Below are 23,627 nucleotides of genomic sequence, written 5' to 3'. Positions count from 1 at the left end.
AAAAACTGACAACATAATCAATTCAAAATTTCTATATACTTACCATATTTGACTGGGGTTGCAATACCAGTCTTGCCTGTTTCTTTCTTTGTTTTCGGTAATAATTTTCAAATGTTTCCTCATCACCCTAAAATAAAGTCAGTAGAGTAATAAAAACACACATAACACAAACACACTGCTAAACAGATAACTTCTTTATCCCATAAGGGTCATTTTTCAGCTTCTAACAACTAGAATTAAATGTGGAATGGTATTTCATATTGATTACCAAGAACAAGCTTTTCACATTATAGTTCATAGACAGTTACCTTGTATGGAGTCATGACAATTAAGAAAACTAAAGGTAAGTTCAAATAATTTGATAGTTACCTAACTTATCACTTAGGCTTTATACATTTTTGATTGACCAAAGAAAATATGGCTGTCAGTGAATGAAACTAAGTAAGAAAATTAGCTATCAAGCCTCAACTTCTGAACATGTTGTATAAGAACTACGCACATCTCACCACAGGACAATATATAGTGTTTCTAACATGGTTTACCATTAGTCTGCATCAAGCAACAGCCAGGTATACATTATTCTTAAGTTTACATGGAACATTCTCCAGGATAAAGCATTTGTGATGCCGTAAGACAAGCCTCAATAAATTTAAAAGGACTAGAATCATACAATATATGATCTCTGATTTAATCAATGGGATTAAATTAGGAATCAATAACAGAAGAACTTTACGGAACTTCACCAACATGGAGATTAAACTCCATCTTGGTGTTTAGTTATTTAAACTAAATTAGTTATTTAACTCCATTAAATAATTAGTGGGTTAAAGAAAAAATCACAGGAAATTAGAAAATACTTTGAGATAAATGGAAACAAAAACACAATACATCAAAACTCAGAGACTGCAGTGAATTAGTTAGGAGGAAATTTACAACTTTAAATGTCTTCATTAAAAAAGAAGAGTAATTTCAATTAATATCTTAAACTTCTACCTACATGAAAGAAGTTGAACACAAAAGGCCACATATATGATGATGCCATTTATATGAAATACCCAGAATAGGCAAATTCACAGAGACAGAAAGTAAATTAGTACTAGTTAGGGACTGAGGTGAGGGGAGAGTAAGGAGTGGCTGTTAACACGTAAGAAGTTTCTTTTTGTACTAATAAAATGTTCAGAAACTATTTGTAATGGTTGCACATCCATGTGAATATGCTAAAATCACTAAACTATGTATCTGAGAAAGGTAAATGTTTTGGTATGTGAATTATATCAGAATAGTGCTATTTTTAAAAGGATAATTGTTCAACCAAAAATGAAAACAATGTAGTCTGGCATAACAAATATGGAAGTAACATATTTAAAAGTAACTGTGATACAACAGTACAGAGCCAAGAAGGAAGAAATGGAAAGTTCTTTTAAATATACATGAAAAGTATACTTCAAAGTACATCATAAGTTGAAGAAAGAAGTAAATGCCTCACATGCAGGGGATACTTCACAAATAAATACTGCATGTAGATTTACAGCTCAATGAACTTGTAGTCAGCCTTTAGAAAAGCAGGCCTAAAATGCACACATGTCTTTTTAATAATATAAGTATATGCACCCATATGTGCATACACACATATATGTATACATACACATATACACGTATACAAAAGATACTTACCAGAACGGAATAAATATGCAAACATTGGTAAACAGGGGAAAAATCAACAAGATCTTGTACAGTTAAGACCTGAAAAAATAAAACAATTTTTTAAAATTATAGGTCAAACTACTAGTCTACTGTTGAATAATATAAAGTTAAAATTAGACAAGAAGATTCACAGATTTCATGTTATAACATTTATCAACTATAAAAAGCATATAATAGAAACACAATGCCTTTTTATTATGTTTTGGCACCTGTTCATACCTTATGCTTTATATATTTATCATCGTTGTTGATTATTTTAGGTTATAGGTCAATAAAGTGGGGAGACTGTATATCTTTAACATGCTTAATAGATTATCAGAAAACTGCTATGGATAACTAGATATATAATTACTGCTTCTGAAAAAGACAGTGCACAAATGTATGACTTAGTTACAGATGAAGTTCCTTCCTTTATGCATCACTTATCATTATTTCATCAAATTTAAGATATTATCACTATTATTTTATGGAACACTAAAAAAGAAAAAAACACTACCACTTGAAACTATAATATCATCAATTTTAAGATGAATCCTGATTCTGAGACGTTAATAATATTTTTAAAGTACACTTTAGGGCTTCCCTGGTGGCTCAGTGGTAAAGAATCCGCCTGACAATGCAGGAGACACAGGTTCGATCCCTGAGCCGGGAAGGCCCCACGTGCCTCGGAGCAATTAAGCCTGAGCTCTGCAACAAGAAAAGCCACCACAGTGAGAAGCCTGTGCATCACAACCAGAGAGTAGCCCCTGCTCTCCGCAACCAGAGGAAAACTCATGCAGCGGTGAAGACCCAGAATGGCCAAATAAATAAATAAATAAAATTATTAAAAATAAATAAATAAAGGACACTTTACAATGAAAGAAACAAAGTAATATAAAGTTTCCCAAACTTGTGAAATAAATTCTTTTTAAAGAAACACATTTCTATTCTTACAAATCCTCTGAGTAAACTTAAATTATTTTTATTATAAAGTTACTTATTAGTGAAAATGAAAGATAAAATGTAGTAATAATTAAATAGATTTGAAAGAACAGGGAAACAACCAAGTTTCTCTTAGAGTATGGCTTTAGGGGAAGGGGAAGATGGCAGTGCTTCCAACAGTTGAAAGATACACAAAACAGATTCAGGAAAATTGAGATACAAAGACTAGATGATTCATTTTCACCATTCTGAATTTCAAGGGAGAAAAGATAGAGATTCTCTGAATATTGATTAAGAAGAACAAAAAAGCAGATTTTAAAAAGGTTTATTTTATTCCAAGGGACCATTCAGGTCACATTAATTCCACATTAGAAAGACATTAAACCCTTTAAGGCAGTTTATTTGTCTGTATATCAGACATCCACTGTATATGTAAATATATGTATATACATACATATTAATATTAACATACATATACATACATATACACACACACTCATAAATACATACAGATTCACTCATCCTCAAGGCATATAATGCAAATGTACCCATTGAACACTCAGTGGTTCCCACAACCACAGAGAAGCCATGGACACATGTATTTATATGGTTCCTTTTTAATCAATCAATTAAAGGTTCTTACTACACCCTAACAGTGTTCTTAAAAAAAGAATTTAAAATCTCATTGACAAGGCAAAACTTATAAACAATTGGGAATACTAGACTTCTTATGGTATTAACTAATTCAAAAGAAATTCAACAGAAAAGATAAAAAGTAGGCTCAACAGATGACTTTGTAGAAAGAATAAAAGATGAATGAATTTGACAAGGAATGAATTTGAACATAGAGAATAAAAGAAAGAAAATATTTAAGGACAATTTCAAGATTTCTAGACTTAATAAAACTTTTTTAAGAAATTAAAAACTTAACTTTAATCATACTAAAATTACTTTGTACTATCTCAGCACCAACCAAAGAAAAAAAAGGTAGGGTATCCAGAATTAGTCTAAATGGCAAGGTTAAGCCATCATGCAATTAAATGTTTGCCACAAGTAATTAAATTATGAGCGATCACTACAAAAAAAATTAAATTTATACTTTTACTGTTAATTATTGCAGAACACCTAGGTTAAACTATCTGTAGCTTACAAATATAATCTATATCTTATTTATGTTATATATAAGACATAATCTATATTTTATTATCCATATCTTATATAGATAATCTATATCTGCCCACTATGCCATCTAACGTTTTAGATGATTCTTTTGTTCTAATCTCATTACAAAGTGATCTACTTAAGTTCACTTTACACATGGCAAGACTCACAGAGACATTACAACTCAAGCGGAAAAAACCACCCAAAAATAGATGAGGGAGGGAGGAAGAAAAGAAAGGAAAAAGGGAAGAAAAGAAAGGAATGAAGGAACAGATAAAAACAAAAAATAGAAAAAGAAACAAATTCCCATCACCTCCTCTTCATTCTCATCCTCTTCCTCAAATGCATGTTTCAATACAATTTCATTCCTTTCTTCTGGAATTCTATCATTTATATACATAGTCTTTCCAAATTTTACATTATTTCGCTTCTGCAGAGTAACAGTGAAGATTTTCTGCTGCTGTGCCTATTTGGGGAAAAGAAAAGTTCAGATTATTTGAAAAAATACTGTGGTCAAAACTGGTTTAAGAATTTCTTCATACTTTTTCATCTTTTTAATGTCTGGAGGGTGTAGGCTCTGGAATGATGTCCCATTTTTTATTCATGATTTATTTGTACCCTCCTTTTTTCAAGAGACTTGCAGGGGATTATCAATTTTATTTGAAAAGGTTAAGAACCAATTTTCATCTTTGTTGATCCTCTCTACTGTATTTTGTTTTCTATTATACTGATTTCTTCTCTTGATTATTTCCTTTGACTTTCTTTTTTTCAATTCTATTTTATTATGGTAAGCACATTTAACATGAGATCTACTCTCTTCAATTTTTAAGTGTACATATTCAATGTGTATATCAATAATTTAATATATTATTGCTGATATATTAGTTATAATATATTAGCTGATATATTAGGTATAATAGTTACAGAAGACCTCTATAGCTTTTCATCTTTTTTTTTTTTAATAGGCACACCACGCATCTTGTGGGATCTCAGTTCCCTGACCAGGGATAGAGGCTGGGCCCACAGCATTGAAAGCCCAGAGTCCTAACCACTGGACCACCAGGGAATTCCCTAGACCTTGTTCATTTCATTCTGAAACTTTATGTCTGTAGATGAGTAACTCATTTCCCTCTGGCAACCACCATCCCACTCTTTGATTCAATGAATTTGACTCATTTATGTGCATGCATGCTCAGTTGTGTCTGACTCTTTGCAACCCCATGGATTGTAGCCGCCAGGCTCTTCTGTCTATGAAATTTTCCATGCACAAATGCTGGAGTGGGTGCCATTTCCTACTCCAGGAGCTCTTCTCAACCCAGGGATCAAACCTGTGGTCTCTTGCATCTCCTGCATTGGCAGGTGGATACTTTACCACTGAGCCACTTAGGAAGCCTCCGATAAACTAGTGATTCAATTATTTTAATGACCTTTGGTTTACAGCACTGTTAAGATTTTATAAAAGAATTACCACTAGTTCTTTTTTAAGAGGAATACCAAAGACATAAACTTAAAAATGCCAGAAAAATTTAAAAGATATGATACCATACTGGAACATACATAAAATGTGCTGCCTTAACTCCAATGGATTATTTGTAGAAAAAAAATGTCTACTAACCTCACAGAAAACTATGATATCAAGTTGCAAGCTTATTTTATTCTCCACAGAAAATGTCCACAGTTTATGAACACTTGAAAGGCAGAAACTATTATCCCACAACTGACTTAATTATTGACAAATATGAGTATTTATATAGATTGAGAAACCTTATATTTTCTTTTATGCATTTCAGTGATACTTCACTATCTGAGCCTCATTATCAGAGATTGAAAAAACTATAGCATTAATTCCAGCATTTTAATCTCACTATATAATGCCTAATTAATGCTTTGGTAGCTCTGACTATAAAGAATCCAATTGCAATGCAGGAGACCCAGGTTTGATGCCTGGGTCAGGAAGATCCCCTGGGGAAGGAAATGGTACTTGATGCATATTAGTGGAACATTCCCTCTGTTGAGAGAGGTCAGATTGTAGCTACTCTGTTCCGTAAGCATGTAGACAGTTTACCCACTGCCTCTTTAGGGTGAATTTCCTCTAAGAGCTACACTACTGCTATTCAGATCTTTCTACTCCCAGGTAATCAGGCCATGCACATCACAGAAATCTAGCTCTACCCTCACCTAAACCTTGATGCTGGCTCTAGAGGCTTGTGCTTAAGAAAATCATTGTCCCTTCTCACCCATTAACATCATTAACCTATCACTGGGGAAAAAAAAGTCAGAATTCTCTTTCTCCCTCTGTGCCCGAACTTACTTTGTCTATAATATTCAATTTTTGTAGTAAAAAATTATTTAGTTAGAACATTGCTTCCAAACTCTGGTGGCTCAGATGATAAAAGCGTCTGCCTACAATGCAGAAGCCCGGGTTCGGTCCCTGGGTCAGGAAGATCCCCTGGAGAGGGAAATGGAAACCCACTCCAGCATTCTTGCCTGGAAAATCCCATGGACCAAGGAGCGTGGTAGGCTACAGTCCATGGGGTCGCAAAGAGTTGGACACGACTGAGCGACTTCACTTCACTTCACTTCCAAACTCTACTATGCACAAAACTAACATTTCACACATTATCAATAAATATTTCTTGAAAAAAGGGTTCTATGCTCAAACAAGTTAGATAAATATTACACATTTTATCTCCCTTTTAGGGGATTTACAATTCATAAGAAATATGTTTAACTTTATTTAACCCATGTTTTCAAAACTTATTTGACCATTTAGTCCCATTTTCCCCTAAAGAACACTATTAAAATGTGTACCAGGGAATACAATATGAAAATGTTAACTCAAACTATGAATTTTAGGTATTTAATGACTAGTTAAATATCAACTACTCATAGTGGATTCACCTTTCCCAATAGAACTACAAATGCAAGGCTGTCTTTTTTTTAAAGGCTGTCTTTTACTTTAAAAAAAATTCTCCCTAGAGAAGCTAAAACTCAGCTCTAAATTCCAAACCAAAAAAAAAACTTCTTGTGCAACTCATGCTAGGCAGAGTGCTATTAGTAGGTTTCAGGAAGGTAAAAATAAATAGGATACAGCCTCTCACTTTAAAAACTCACTGTCTAATTAAAAACACAAAGTACGCAGTTCTAATGTCATGTGAAAAGTATAGTAGACACATGCACTGAGGAGGAAGTGACCATCTCTTGCTAGCAGTAGTGAGACAGAGGAAAGTACATTTTTCAGAAAAAAGTGATACAGTAAGTCAGTTTTAAGGGAGAAAAAACAGCAATTCATCAGATGGGAAGAATGAAAGAGGCATTCTAAGTAGAAGAAACAACCAGTATGTTAAAAAATTTATGATATGTGTACCTCTATAGCACACAGGAAGAGGGAGTATCCAGAGATGAGGCTTTTGTTTCAGGCTGAGGAATTTGGAATTAGTAAAGGGTAACTGGGAATCACTGAAGAGAAGTGTGGAACAAAGCCAATCCCTTTATACAATAACTCTAAATGAAGTATAATCTTTAAGGGCTTCCCTGGTGGCTCAGTGGTAAAGAATCCACCTGCAATGCAGAAGACACAGGTTCAATTCCTGGGTCAGGAAGATCCCCTGGAGAAGGAAATGGCTACCAACTCCAGTATTTTTACCTGGAAAATTCCATGGACAAAGGAGTCTGGTGGGCTGCAGTTTATGGGGTCACCAAGAGTCAGACACCACGGAGCATGCATACATGCATAACCTTTAAAAACTGTGAATCAATATATTGTACAACTGTAACTTATATAACCTTGTATATCAACTATACTTCAATAAAAATTAACGAAAATTCAAAAAATAATTTTAAAAAATGAGATAAGATTTTTCTCAAAAAATAATAAAAAGCAAAAAAAAAATCTGATATGGTCCATCTGCAGATAAAAAACAGATAACCACAGATTTTTTTAAAAATGAAACAACTTTAAAAAAAATTATTGTATATCCTCATAAGTCCTACATTATTATACAGTTTTCATTTTTCTTAAGGTAAATCAATTCTGGTAAAGAATTTTCAAAATCAATAAAATCAAAACATCCTCAAGGTAAAACAATCTATTCAGTTCAGTCGCTCAGTTGTGTCCGACTCTTTGCCACCCCATGGACTGCAGCACGCCAGGTCTACACGTAGACTATTATGTTATGTAAAGCTTAAACAATAGGTAGAAATGGAGATTATCTGGTTTATAGACAATCCGTCAGAAATTAAAACAGGAAAAAAATTCAAATACTGAATTTTAATTTCCTCTTCTGTGGTAATAGTCTGATACAGGTATATTTCTTTAATCAGAAAAATAAACTCCATCATAAAATGGCCAAAAGATCAAAATACACATATCTCCAAAGACATCAGATGATCAATAGGCACATGAAAAGATGCTCAACATCACTAATTATTAGAAAAATGCAAATCAAAATGAAATGCAGTGAGGCATCACCTCATACCAGCCAGGATGGCCATCATTAAAAAGTCTACAAACAATAAATGCTGGAGAGGGTGTAAAGACAAGAGATCCCTCTTATACTTTTGGTGGGAATGTAAACTAGTGCATCGAAAAAAGGGTAGACGTTCCTTAAAAACTAAAAATAGAGTTGCCATATAATCCAGAAATCCCACTGCTGTGCCATACCCAGAGAAAGCTCTAATTTGAAAAGATACATGCACCCCAATATTCACAGCAGCACTACTTACAACAGCCAAGACATAGAAGCAACCTAAATATTCATCGACGGATGAATAAAGAAGATATGGTGTGTGTATATATATATATATGTATATATATATATATAAAATGGAATTCTACTCAGCCATAAAAAGAATGAAATAATGCCATTTGCAGCAAAAATGATGGACTTAGAAATTATCATACTAAGTGAAGTAAGAAAAAGAGAAATACCATACATCATTTCTATGTGGAATCTAAAATATGATACAAATGAATTTACTTACAAAACAGAAATAGACTCAGACATAGAAAACAAATTTAGGGTTAGCAAAGAGGAAAGGTGGTAGGCGAGGGATAAATTAAGAGTTTGGGATTAGCAGATACAAACTACTATTTATAATACAGATAAACAACAGGATTCTTCTGTTTAGAACAGGGAAACTATATTCAATATCCTGTAAGTTCCATTATGGAAAGTTTCCATAATAGAAAAAAACATTAAAAAATACACAAAAGAATATATAAAGGTATAACTGAATCACTTTTCTGTAAACCAGAAACTAACACAACACTGTAAGTCAACTACACTTCAATTTTTAAAAAAAGAAAATAAAACTTTCTCTAAAGCAGTCTATAATACTTAAGAAAACATCAGGAGTTAGAAAGCAAGATGAACATAATTTTATTTCTATTACATTACAACTATTAGAAGGTTTTAACAGCTACAGAAATTATAATTCAATTAAAATAATTTTAAAACTTTTTACTATTGAAAATTTCAAATACAAAGTAAACAGATTAATATAACGAACTCTTAAGTTCACATCACCTATCTTCAACAATTTATATTTATACATCCTTTCATTTATGCCTTTACCCACTCACTCCACAAACATTCCAAGTACTGCTTACAATTCTTTTGAGTTAAGACTTATATACATTGAAATGTATAGATCGTAACTATACAATTTTGACAAGTGGATACACTTTTTCATGGTATAGAACATTTCCATCTCCCCAGAAAGTTCCCTTGTGTGCCTTCCCAGGCAATCTCCCCACTCAGAGGCAATCACTGCTTTGACCTTTTTTTAACCTTAAATTAGTTTTGCCTGTCTTAGAATTGGACACAAACAGGTGGCACTAGTGGTAAAAAACCCTCCTGCCAATGCAGGAGACACAAGAGACATGGGTTCTATCCCTGGGTCAGGAAGATCTCCTGGAGGAAGGCATTGGCAACCCATTCCAGTATTCTTGCCTAGAGAATTTCATGGACAGAGGAGCCAGGCAGGCTAAAGTCCACGAGGTCACAGAGAGTCTACCTAACACAACTGAAGTGACTTAGCACACACGCACACAGATATGTGTCTGCTGCTCTGTGTCCAGCTTCTGTAGCTCAGCATAGTGTCTGAGAGATTCGTATATGCTGTTATATATATCAGAAGTTCACTCCTTCTTACTGCTAAGTAATACTCTATGATTTCAGCACAACTCGTGTACCCATTCTCTTTTTGATATCCATTTGGGTTATTTCCAGTTTTTGGCTAGTTGTGAACAAAGTTGCTATGAGAGTCCTGAGGATGATGTATTTTCATTTCTCATTAGTAAATACCTTGGAGAAGAACTGTTGACTAAAAAGGTAGGGACACTAATTTTACAACTGCCAAATCTTTCCCCATTGTTTGTCATTTTGTTGTTGAGCTGCAGGAGTTAATTTAAAGATAACACTTTCAATAAGCTTTAAAAAGAGAGCAACTTGCAACCTTAGCATACAAGGGCTCCCACTTGCCTCTGTGGTTACCACTTTTTAACTAATTTTATACTAAATTTGACTGCTGATAAAAGTTAATATAATACTACATACATGAAGAAGACTGCTAAGAGATCAGGTAGTAAGTCAAGTTAGATCAACTTTACTTAAATAAGGAATAACTGCCAACCAAAAAAGAAATGCCAATGAAATTCATTCTAAACAAGCATAAGGAATGCGAAGTAAAAAATAACACACTCCCTCAGGTGGCTCACTGGTAAAGAATTAGCCTGCTAATGCAGGAAACCTGAGTTTGATTCCTGGGTTGGGAAGACCTCTTGGAAAAGGAAGTGGCAAGCCACTCCAGTATATGTGCTGGGATAATCCCATGGACGGAGGAGCATGGTGGGCTATAGTCCATGGGGTCATAAGAGGCTTGGACATGACTTAGTGACTAAACAAAGTAAAGGATAAAATTGAAACAAGCATTTTATGTAAGTAAAAAAAAAGTAAACCTTGGATATATTCTATAACCTAGATTATTAAATACCATTAAATTAAAATTTTCCTTTTAAAAAATGTATATATCTCCATAACTGAGTTACTTTGTTGTACAGCAGAGATTGACACAACATTGTAAATCAATTATATTTCAGTAAGTAAATAAAATTCTCCTCTGTATTCTTACCTGTTTCATTGCTGTTTCACCTATTTTGTCAGAATGTTTTCGAATGCTTTCCAGAAAGTCTTTGAGATCAGACATGGAGATTTCTTTAATATCTTCACGGAGTTTAGGAAGATTTTCTATCATTAGCTGACAAAACCGGTACTGACTAACCCGGGGAAAATACACATTCTCTAATTGTTCCATAGTTTTTAGAGCTGAATAATACCTGTGAGAAGTTAAAAAAAACACTCTGTAAAAGTTCTTATTATATTTATTTTACAAGTAAGTCCAAATAATCATTCCAACACTTCCATCAAAAAGGATACTGTTATAGCTAAGGTAAATAAAATTAACATTTACTTCTATATATTAATGACAAACTATAAACCATATGAAAAAGCTGCAGGAAGGAAATTCACTAACAAACAATTCTTTACTTCATTTCATCTAAATCTACAACATCACAAGCATTATCATAGTCATAATATACATATCATATTAAATTATATCATATACATACATTAAATATATATATGGATAATAGTTCCAAATTTTTAATTAAATTATTTGATATATGATTTCATGATATCTCTCTCATCCACATCTCCTACCATCAAAAAAGTACATAGTACAGACTTAAATCAAATTAAAGTAAAATACATTTAAGGAAATTAGAGGTATCACCTCTCACTGTCAGAATGACCATCATCAACAATTCTACAAACAATAAATGCTGTAGAGGGTGTAGATAAAAGGGAACCTTCCTACATTGTTGGTGGGTTTGTAAACTGGTACAGGCACTATGGAGAACAGTACAGAGGTCCTTTAAGAACTAAAAAGAGAGCTACCATATGATCCTACAATCCCACTCCTGGGCATATATCCAGAGAAAACCATAACTTGAAAAGACACATGCACCCCAGTGTTCACGGTGGCACTATTCACAACAGCCAAGACGTGAAAGCAACCTAAATACTCATCAACAGAGGAATGGATAAAGAAAGTGTGGTACATATATAAAATGGAATATTACTCAGCTATTAAAAGGATGAAATATGCCATTTGCAGCAACATGGATGGACCCAGAATGTGTCACACTGAGTCAAGTATGTCAGACAGAGAAGAGAAATATTGAGGGACATCCCTTATATGTGGAATCTAAAAAGAAAGGATACAAATGAACTTATTTACAAAATAGAACAGATTATCCACAGACTTAGATAACAAACTTACAGTTGCCAGGGGAGAAGGGTGGGGGTAAGGGATGGTTAGGGAGTTTGGGATTGACATGTATACACTGCTATATTTAAAATGGATAGGCAACAAGGTGTTACTATATATAGCACAGGGAACTCTGCTCAGCCTTTATAAGGCAGGATGGATGGGGGTGGGGAGTTTGGGGGAGAATGGAAACATGTGTACATATGGTTAAGTCCCTTTGCTGAAATTATCACACCACTGTTAATCTGCTGGATTCCAATATGGCAAATAGATGGGGAAACAGTGATGGACTTTATTTTCCTGGGCTCCAAAATCATTGCAGACGGTGACTGCAGCCATGAAATTAAAAGACGCTTGCTCCTTGGAAGAAAAGCTATGACAAACCTAGACAGCATATTAAAAAGCAGAAACACTGCCAACAAAGGTCCGTCTAGTCAAAGCTATGGTTTTTCCAGTAGTCATGTATGGATGTGAAAGTTGGACCAGAAAGAAAGCTGAATGCCAAAGAACTGATGCTTTTGAACTGTGGTGCTGGAGAAGATTCTTGAGAGTCCCTTGGACTGCAAGGAGACCAAACCATTCAATCCTAAAGAAAATCAATCCTGAATATTCATTGGAAGGACTGATACTGAAGTTGAAGCTCCAATACTTTGGCCATGTGATGCGAAGAACTGACTCATTAGAAAACACCCCGATGCTGTGAAAGATTGAAGGTAGGAGAAGGGGATGACAGAGGATGAGATGGCTGGATGGCATCACCGATTTTGAAGGACATGAGTTTGAATAAGCTCTGGGAGTTGATGATGGACAGGGAAGCCTGGCAAGCTGCAGTCCATGGGGTTGCAAAGATGACTGAGCAGCTGAACTGAACTGAACTGATACCCCAATATAAAATTAAAGCTTTAAAAAAAAAAAAAGCATCAGAGATGTTACACTAGAGCTTAAGATTTGAGATTAAATTGGGGAGTCATCCAAATATAAATCCAGATATTTTTTCAACAAATGTGAAGTGACAGTAACTAATAAAAAACAATTTTCTTTTTTATATCTTGCAAGTCAAACCAAATACAACTGTGTGCTAGCTCGATTCTGTAGGTCACTTAATTTGCAACCTCCAGTTGATCAGCAGGAATAACATCTGCCTGTACTCAGTATTTCATTATCCCATGTGGACACCTATACCTACAAAAACATACAGCAGGGCACCATAAGCCCCAAAAAGAGAAGTAGGGACTAAATATCTAGTGAGATGGCAGACCGAATACATGTTTTCTGCTTTACTCCTTTTTGAAATACCAATAAAAAGATAATGAAGGGATTTTTTTAAAAAGCATAAACCCACACAGATGAAGAGAAAAGGAAAAGAGAGTATAATGAAATTTTAGAATCTGGAAAGTTGATGGACAAGTGGTAAAAAAAAAAACTCAGCAGACTTGAGAAAATGAATTCTAACTCAACAGGGGAAAACCAAGAACAACCAAGAATAATTTATCTACAGAAACTCCAAAAAGTATAGGAAGTGACAGGAATCTCACTATTTATGGAGGCAGAAGTGTCCAATAGGAGGGCTATTGTAAGGAATAGCCCTTACAAAACCCCCAAAGGAGGGCTAAAGTAAAGGAACACTGGTTAAAATGTGTTTAAGAAGCAGACCCTAGATTCTCTTCCTGACAAGCATCTAAACAACTGCCTTTTTCCATCTTGGCAAAATGCTAAACGGAGCAAACCAAATAATTTCTAAAATGGGGGACACTACTCAAGGTTGAAGGCAATAATATGTTGTTGTTTAGTCTCTTAAGTCTTGTCTGACTCTTTTGCAACCTCATGGACTGTAGCCCACCAGGTTCCTCTGTACACTGGATTTCCCAGGCAAGAATACGGGAGAGGGTCACCATTTCCTTCTCCAGGGGATCGCCTTGACCCAGGGATTGAACCTGTGTCTCCTGCATTGCAGATTCTCTACCACTGAGCCACCTGGGAAAAGGATTAGTTGAGCCCATATATAGCAAATGCCCTCTTCTCCAACTCACATCTCAGAATACCAGAAGTCAAATCTTTACCCTCCAGAGAAGAGACAGGAAAAGTCTCCTCTAGAAAATCTAACCAGTCCCAGAAGAAACAACTCCAGATTCTAACATCACAAACTCCCCAACTAAAAGGGCCCACTTGGATAACCTTACAATGAAACTCACAATAAACCAGTCCCACCCACCCCAGAGATTCCAATCAGTTTTTTATGTCCACTGCACTAAGCTCAGCTGTAAAGAATTTGCCTGCAATGCAGGAGACTCAGGAGTTGCAGGTTCGATCCCTGGGTCAGGAAGATCCCCTGGAGGAGGAAATGGCAACCCACTCAAGTATTCTTGCCTAGAAAATCCCATGGACACAGAAGCCTGGCAGGCTACAGTCTATAGGATCGCACAGAGTTGGACATGATTGAGTACTCACACACACCATGCACTAAATATGAGCACTCACCAGGGAATCACCAGACATCTACTTATTAGCTGCAAAGAGAAAAACATACCTTTTCTTAAGCCATCCCCTTAAGCAAATGATCAAATTTAGGATAATCTAGAGATAATCTGATAGCATATGACTTCTGCTGTCATACACAATATCATTTATGTTGTACTCTTACTGAAAACATTTAATCTGAATCTAAACATGAGAAAATAAACAAATCCAAAATGCCCTGGTCTAAAACTAATCTGAACTCTTTCATGAAAAACAAAGCAAAGTGGAAAGACTATTTTAGATTACAGGGACAAAAAATACATAGAAGACATTTGGGGGACAACTGGAGAAATTTAATATAAGTATTAGATTATAAAATATCTGAAGAAATACATAATGCCCCAAGCTTGAAAATAGTGAAGCAATAGTAAATTTAGTTATTTAAAGACATAAATGTAAACACTAAAATAATTTCTTAAAAAAGGGAAAAGTTTTTGACCCTAGGAAGAAGGACTAGTGAATGGCAAGAAGGGAAGGTGATGTCTGGTCTTTCTTTTTTTGCAACAAACACACAGAACTATTAACTATTATTTAAAATAGGAGGACATATAACTTTGATAGATAATACACAATATATTAATAACATATACATAAAATAAAAGACTCAGAATAGTTTGTGGGTCATGTATTAGGAAGGAATAAAATCATTCTACTAATTAGTACCAATTGATAAAGTCCAATAAAATTCAATGCAAAGCATTACACAAAGCAGTACATATACAAATCTCTTGAGTATATATTTGCATACAATGTGCTGTGATAATTAAGTAGCTATTAATAAATAAGAAGTGATTATTTCCCTGTTTCAAGCATGTCTGATTCTAATTTTTCTACACAATTTAAAATTGTTCATCTTTAGAATATTTTAAACATAATTATATCTAATGCTCCTATGTGATCCATAAACTACTTTAAATTATCTTTCATCTGTCATGTATTCATGTGTATTATAAAACAGAACATGAACTACACAGTCTAGATTGTCAACATGTAACTAACTACCCATACTTTGCTTTCACAAAATACACACTTAGCCTTTGACTGTATGCAACATTAACATATTAAGTTAATCAATATTTTTTCATTCTTGTTCAGCTGTCTATTTGTCTTTCATCAATATTATCAATCTTTGATATGTAAGGGCAAGGATCCAAAAATAAATGGCTAAGAATTGCTGTACTGAAAGACCCTGATGGGCAAATTGCATTAACAAAGAACAGTTAAACATAGAAAGCAAAACTTCAAATGACTCACTATAATTTACAGTAATTTTATTTATGCTTTCTGTAATAGGAAAAAGCCTCTTATTAAAAACAGGAAAGAAACTCACCTTTTTGTACTCATCTGTTCTTTTAGTTTACTGTACATTTCTAGCACTGCATTAAAAAAAGAAAATTTATTTTAGCTTTCTAAATAAAAAAATTTTGAAAGATTAAAATAAAGCAGGGAAGAGCATATTGTAAATTCAGTAATTTTCTCTGTACTTTGATTTAGGCTTATATTTTCAAATAAAATTTTATACTTCAAGTAAATGAAACCATTTTAATATCTGCATATATTGAACACTCTATTACATAAATTAATACATTATATCAAACTGGCAACACTTGCATAGGCTGACACCTAAAACTGAGACATCAATAACTATCCTAATCAAAAACTTATTAATATTTCTTGCTGCAGTGGAAGGAGAAGTGTGGTCTTAGTAACTTGAGAAAGAAAGTTGAGCAATAGTGAGATTAACTGATTTTGATTCAATGTACTAAATAAATAAGGTAACTGTACTATAGCCCATGAAACAAAATTTTACACCAAATTCACAGAGAAAGAAAAATCTCAAAAGTTTACAGCAGAGAGTAAATTATAATAAAGGCATAAAGAAACATAACAAAGTATCTTTGTTTATCATTTCCATCAAAGGCTCAGAAATGTAATTATTCAATAAAATTGTTATAAGTTTCAGCAAGAAGACATACTGCCACCAAAAAGGTTTCAATGCAACTATGTAGATTACCACTCATCCTTAGTAGAATTTCGAAGTATAAAGCAGGTGAATTACTGTTAGATCATTAAGTTGGCTCACATTTTCCGACAAGAGAGACAGACACATTTTTTTCCAGATTTTTTACACTCTTATGGCTACTCCCTAGGGGGTTTCAAGTTCACAAAAGATATTGTTTAATTGTCTGAAAAACCATAAAAACTGCAGTGGTGGCTATAATGAACCAGCCCTAACTCTGCAGACCCCATGTATAGCTCTATCAAAGTCCCTTTACTGCAATGCAATATATCTCACATTTTCCATCCAAAGCATTAGAGTGAACACATAACTTAGGAAAGAGCCTAAAACTGCTGCTACAACTATAAACTTGCTTTGAAGTCTCCTGTTTTATCTCAACAATTCATGCAAATTTCACATCTATGTTATTTCCATATTGTTTTCACATAAAAATGATACTTTCTCAAAAATAACTAACTACACCACCAGGAAAATTCATTGTTTACCCTGTGACTTCTTATATCCTCTCATACCCCTCTTAATCTAAGGAGGAAGTTAGGCAATTATACTGTAATGGCTTATTTGTCTTTATTCACATTAAACTGTAGGATCCTTCAGAGCTGGGACTACATCATTTTCAACTTTATATTTCTAATATCTACCATGATGCCTGACACAGAAAAGTATGTATGAGTGGATAATTAGATAGAAGGATGGATGGAGGGAAAGAGGTGGTTCTGGATGTGGCTATTAAGAACACAATGTTTACACGAACTCAGATTTCCTGTTCAGCCTTGAGAGCAAAGACAGTAGCAGTAAAAAACTCTTAACTTCTACTTCCCTTTATTTCTCTATTTCAAACAGCTCATTAGAGTTGAATAAGCTGAATTTACTCTTCCTCATTCCATGAGAACCCAGTTTTTTTAGACTTACTACTTACAGTTCAAGGACGAAGCACTCAAACTTAAGAGGCTGTGTTCATGACTATTTCAGTGTATATGATGGTGGCAAAGAGGTATTATTAAGCATTATTATAAAGAACTAAGTTTCCAACCCTAAAATCTAACACAATAAGTAGATATTTTATTTACTCAAAGTTAATGTGCACATATCCCTGGTTCATCAGAAATTAAGATGAGCCGAACTTCAGTGACCATAAAAAAACAACTTTATTCTTACAAGTCAGCCAATAATTTTTCTTTAGCTAATACAATATGCTAACAGATTATGTAACTTGTAGTCTAAGCTAAATTTACAATATGTGAATATTATACAAAGCACCTTATTCTATCTCCCTGGATATGGAGGTTCAGGTTCCTTCCTTACAAAAAAAAATTAAAAAATAGGACACTGAGATGGATTTAGCTTACTATATTAAGAAAAAGAAGTCATATACCTGTTTCCTTTTTTTTGAAACAAGGTATATCCAGGTAAAGAAAATACTGGCTAGTTTATTCAGAATTTATCTGAAATGTCCCAGTCCTAACAGAGAGACCAGAAAACTCAGAAACCTGGTAATTCAGTCTTCCCAAAACACAGGAGAAAGGCAAGACTGAAAAAGGGAGAATATCTGGCAATTCTGTATGTTACCTTAATAGCAAAATGAAATTGCACGCAAAGACCAACTGCTTAAGTGACAAAAAGAAAACAATGGAAAACTAGAGGTTTAAAAAAGTAGGCAAATTAGGAAAATGAAAGAAAATGGAATCAAAAGACACCCTCCATGGGAAAGTATTCTGGGGGGAAAAAGGAGGGGTTGGGGAGGGACAAAGGGCAAACTAGGCTGAAAGGGAATGGAAAGGTAGAGGTTGTTCTAGGAGACTGATGTGATAGATCATCAAATAGGGGCCTTGTAATAAGGAAAAAGATGAAAATTCAGGGAATAAAGTAGATAGGAAAGAAAACCATGGGCATTGGGGGAACAATCACCAAGTAATCTATAATTCCTATAATGAATAATGATTAAACACCAGTAAATTACAGGTTCGCCAAGCTGAATGTTACATTACAGAGTAACTCACCTGGAAGGCATAACTGTAATTTTTCTACTACAGTAGTAATATTCCTCTGCTGAATTCTACATCGAATAATATCTTCTGTTTGGACTATCACCTTAAAGAGAAGAAATGCACATATTTAAAATGAACAGTTAAATTGCATCCACATATTGAATACACACAAAAATAAATCATTTTCTCACCTCCTTTCCAGCATCTTGAAATCTTCGGTTGGTATCAGTAACTTGCACCTTAAAAATAATTTCACCTTAGTTAGACAAATATGCATAAAACTGCCCTGATGTAACTGCTCACCCTTGTAATCAGATCATGCTTCATGAGAAACTTAGAACAAAGAAATGCAAATTCAAATTAACTCTACAGCTTGAACTTGAACTTTTGATTGAAAAGGGCTTTTGTTAACTTCAATTACTTATGACAGTTCTTTTTAACAGATTCTGTGGCAAACTTCTCAAATTTAATCTAGATTTTTGAACTTTACTTGCTTCTCTAAGTCTGTCAAACAATTCAAATCACTGACCCAATTGACCACTGGTCCCTTTTTGATAACTTCAATGAGGTCTATGTGCCATTCATTGTCTGTAGGAAATGGTGATTGCATTTTATGGTAATTAAACATTCATACTTTGCTGAATGCAAACACTGGGTGGTTGATTAACATCAAACACGGAAATCTCAATCCACAGCAACATTTTAATGCTGCAGGTGCAGGCAAAGCTCAACCTCAAATTTTCCCACATATTAAGTGACTCATTAGGTCATCATAGTAAGGAAGCACATTCTGGTTTATTAAAAATCTCATTAATTTCTGAACAAAGATGCTCAGTGACCTCATTGATGCCGTATTTGGTCTCTTGTTATCTGAATATCCTTTATATAATGGTTTTCTAATCATAACCTTTGGTGAACCAGGGTCGTTCTGTCTGCTAAGCTCTCTAAATGTAAAGAAAGATAAATAGGACAATTCTTATAACTAAATATTTTATATTCTGACAGAACAAATCCAGGTCTTATTTCATAAGTAAAGTTTTAGCTGTGTGGCAGAAAATGTAGACCAATTTGCTTTAAGAAAATTACACACTGCTATTAAGCAAAGAAAAAAAAAGTTTCACTATTATTAAATAATTTTGAAAACACACTTATCCTAAGTTTTTACAAGTTTTCAGAAAATAGTTTTTTATCAAAAAATTGTACTAATTGTCACTTGAGAACTCTAAAACTCCAAATGAGGTCTTTCACTGTGCAAATTTTTTTAGTTCATTTTTTGCAAGGAAAGAAATCCTGTTAAGTCAATGCATTACCAAAAAAAAAAAGAGAGAGAGAGAGAAATAACTCCTGTCATCAGTATGACAACTGTATTAATAAAGCATTCCCAAATATGTACACTAATCTACTTCTTAAAAACAGTACATTTAATAGTAATTTGTAAATATGCACTATAAATATGTAAGTGATTTGACAGCAAAAGTAAATAGAATTTTAACATATTTCTTACCTTAAGTTTCTCTGCATCAGTCCTTACTTTAAGGAGTTCTGTTATAGCATCTACAAAACCCTGGTGATGAAAATTACACATCTTTTCAATTTCCTTGTCATGATTACGGATACAAGCATCTAACTTTTCCATAAACTTCTTGTGTGCATTTGGTTGGTCATCATACACAGACCTGTACAGACACAAAAAGAAAGCTATCATTAGAGCTGATATTTTAAAATAAAATCTCTGAACAAACAAACTAGGCTGTTAGTAATAACATCAGTACAAACAGTTTGGATGAAAAATACTTAACTCCTTTTGAACATGTTAGTATTTAAAGAGCCACAAGTCCTCTAGATACATACTAAGTATCTGGAATTAAAGGTCTGAGACTTAAGAGATGAGCCTTCAACACACTAGTGCTCAAAAAAGAATCACTAACTGAATGATTAAGGAATGAATAAACAAACTTCTGATTTCTACAGCATTTATTATGTGTCAGGACATATTCTGAGTGCTTTATATATTAACTCTTTAATCCTCACAACAAGCCTATAACATAGATACTGTTATTACCCTCACTAACTTACAGATAAGTTACAGATTATGCAAACTGTCATAAATTCCACAATTAGCAAGTGACAGCTAGTTGCTAGTTGTGGAATGGGCATGAATATGGGATCTGAATCCTTGAAACTGGCTCCAGAGTTGATATTCTTTTTTTTCTATTTTTTGGCCATGCCTCATGACTTGTGGGCTTCCCTGATAGCTCAGTTGGTAAAGAATCTGCCTGCAATGCAGCAGACCTCTGTTCGATTCCTGTGTTGGGAAGGTCCCCTGGAGAAGGGATAGGCTACCCACTCCAGTATCACTGGGCTTTCCTTGTGGTTCAGCTGATAAAATATCCGCCTGCAATGCAGGAGACCTGGGTTCAATCCCTGGGTTGGAAAGATACCCTGGAGAAGGGAAAGGCTACCCACTTCAGTATTCTAACCTGGAGAATTCCATGGACTAGCCATGGGGTCGCAAAAAGTCAGACACGACTGAGTGACTTTCACATGACTTGTGGGAACTTAGCTCTCCAACCAGGGATCAAACTGGTGTCCCCTGCCATGGAAGTATGGTGTTTTAACCACTGGACCACCAGGGAAGTCTCCAGAGTCCATACTCTTAAGTACAAGGCCATATTGCAGGCACCACAATGTTCTCTAAACACTACGTTTACACTCCTACTGTATCTCAGGTCCTGCGGTCTCCACACCAAGGGACTTCCCCATCCACTGTGCAGAAAAGGATTAACCTTGCCCAAAGAAACATTTGGGTCTTTCTCCCAACTCCTGGGCAGTTTAGTCTTCAGAATGTCCTGCCTGATAGATGCCCCTGTTTACGTGGACAATGCAAAATGGTCTAAGTGCTGGGAAAGATCAAAGGCAAAAGGAGAAGGGGGTGGCAGAGGATGAGATGATTAGATAGTATCACCAACCAATGGACATGAATTTGCGCAAACTTCAGGAGACAGTGGAGGACAGAGGAGGCTGGCATGCTTCAGTCCATGGGGTTGCAAAGAGTCGAAAATGGTTTAGCAACTGAACAACAACAATATGACCTACAATGTGATTTACAGTTAATGGGGGCAAGGGGCCACATGGAATCAGTTCTGGAGGGGCTGAAGACTAAGGTCAGCAACTCAAGCAGTCGGTCATGTCTATGGAATCAACCCCCAGGAAAAACCCTGGACACCATAGCTTGGGAGAGCTTCTCTGGTTAATACTACTCCATATGTGTTACCATGCATCATCACTGGGGGAAATAAGTGCTGGCCACATGACTCCCGGAGGAAAAGACAACTGGAAGCTCCCCGTTGGAACTCTCCTAGACCCTGACTTACCTGCCTTTGCTTGTTGTTAATTTTAATCTATATCCTTTTGTTGTAGGAAATAGTAACCGTGAGTGTAACAGCTTTGCCAAATTCTGTGAGTCCTCCAAGAAAATTAATGAACCTGAAAGCAATCTTGGGGACCTTCCAAAAATGTGCCCCCCATCTGTTGCCCATTGTTGAGATTCAGTTCAAGTCCCATTTCCTCCAGCAGGTCTTTTGCAATTATTTCCATGCCAAATAAAGAACTGAGCTAGAATTAGGCACTGGTCTTGGATATCTTCTCTTTTCTACTATACCAGTCTAAATCTCTTCTAGGCTTGGAGCTTTAAATTCTATAAACATGGGAAGTGAAAGTGAAAGTCGCTCAGTCCTGTCGGACTCTTTGCGACCCCATGGACTATACAGTCCATGGAATTCTCCAGACCAGAATACTGGAGTGGGTAGCCTTTCCCTTCTCCAGGGCATCTTCCCAACCCAGAGATTGAACCCAGGTCTCCCAGATTGCAGGCGTATTCTTTACCAGCTGAGCCACAAGGGAAGCCCAAGAATACTGGAGTGGGTAGCCTACCCCTTCTCTAGGGGCTCTTCCCAACCCAGGAATCGAACTGGGGTCTCCTGCACTGCAGGCATATTCTTTACCAACTGAGCTATCAGGGAAGCCCAAACACTATATAAACACTGACATCTCCCAAATTTGTATTTCTGGTCCTGACCTCTCCTTTGACCTTCATACTCATGCATCTCTCCAACTGGATGTATGATAAGCATCTCAAGTATGGCCAAAATGAATTCCTATCTTCTTTCCCAAACCCTGGTCCTCCCATGGCCTTCCCTCATCTTAGTAAACTCCATTCTTTTAGTTGTTGAGGCAGAAAACCTTCAAATCACTCTTGACTATTCTTTCTCTCGCCTCCCCACTAAAACAATCCAACCACATCTCACAGCTTCCCCACTGGTATCACCCTGGACTAAGCCATCAACGTGTGTTCCCTACATTATTCCAGACAGCTTCCTAACTGGTCTCCTTGATTCCACCCTTATTTCCCTTCAGTCTGTACTCAACAAAGTAGAAAAAATAATCCCACTAAATTTAAAGGCAAACCCCGTATCTTTCTTCTGCTCAAAACCCTTTTTCTTACAGCAGCCTATAAAGCCCTATGGAACCCTGCCCCATGTTACCACAGTGATCTCATTTCCTAATACTCACTCCATGCCAGCAGCACTGGCCTCCTGTGGTTCCTGAAACGCATCAAGCACACTGCTGTCCCATGCTTTGCACGTGCTTTCCTCTTCTGATCACATTTCCACACATGGCTGCCGCCCTCATCTCCTTCAGGTTTTCTGGTCTCCTTGATGAAGCCCTTTCTGGCCACAATATCCAAATTATAAACACACACACATACACACACTATTCCCTTTCCTGCTTTATTTTTTTTTTTCTAAAATAAAGGAATTCACTTTGCTACTGCATCACTCTTACCACTATTTAATATACTCTCTACTTCACACTTGTAGTTTTTGTTTTTGCTCACTGGAATGTAAGCTACAGGAAGGCAGACAGTTTTTGTCTGTTTTGTTCCCTGCTGTACAACCAGCCCTAGAAAAGAGTCCCTGATG

General features: G+C 35.4%; 1 protein-coding gene across 10 annotated transcripts in view; it reads right to left on the bottom strand.

The window, feature by feature from the left end:
* Positions 1–23,627, bottom strand: part of EXOC6 (exocyst complex component 6) — a 194,767-nt gene that overhangs the window by 122,730 nt on the left and 48,410 nt on the right. For 9 of the 10 annotated variants that reach the window (XR_006345342.1, XM_043925655.1, XM_043925657.1 and 6 more), the window contains exons 2-9: positions 20,150–20,321; positions 18,837–18,884; positions 18,658–18,748; positions 15,968–16,013; positions 10,921–11,125; positions 4,100–4,252; positions 1,675–1,743; positions 44–127 (exon numbers count right to left, since the gene is read on the bottom strand). Coding sequence is in view for 9 of the 10 variants with exons in the window: in XM_043925655.1 (XP_043781590.1) it covers positions 44–127; positions 1,675–1,743; positions 4,100–4,252; positions 10,921–11,125; positions 15,968–16,013; positions 18,658–18,748; positions 18,837–18,884; positions 20,150–20,321 (868 nt within the window). In the remaining variant the exon portion in view is untranslated. Of the gene's footprint in view, positions 1–43; positions 128–1,674; positions 1,744–4,099; positions 4,253–10,920; positions 11,126–15,967; positions 16,014–18,657; positions 18,749–18,836; positions 18,885–20,149; positions 20,322–23,217; positions 23,365–23,627 lie in introns of those variants that run through there. The other variant, XM_043925659.1, reaches the window with a different exon arrangement.

The sequence above is a fragment of the Cervus elaphus genome, chromosome 15, assembly GCF_910594005.1.
Source record: "Cervus elaphus chromosome 15, mCerEla1.1, whole genome shotgun sequence".
NCBI lineage: Eukaryota > Metazoa > Chordata > Mammalia > Artiodactyla > Cervidae > Cervus > Cervus elaphus.
Note: the sequence above shows the minus strand (reverse complement) of the source record. Positions and strands in the feature narration are given on the sequence as shown.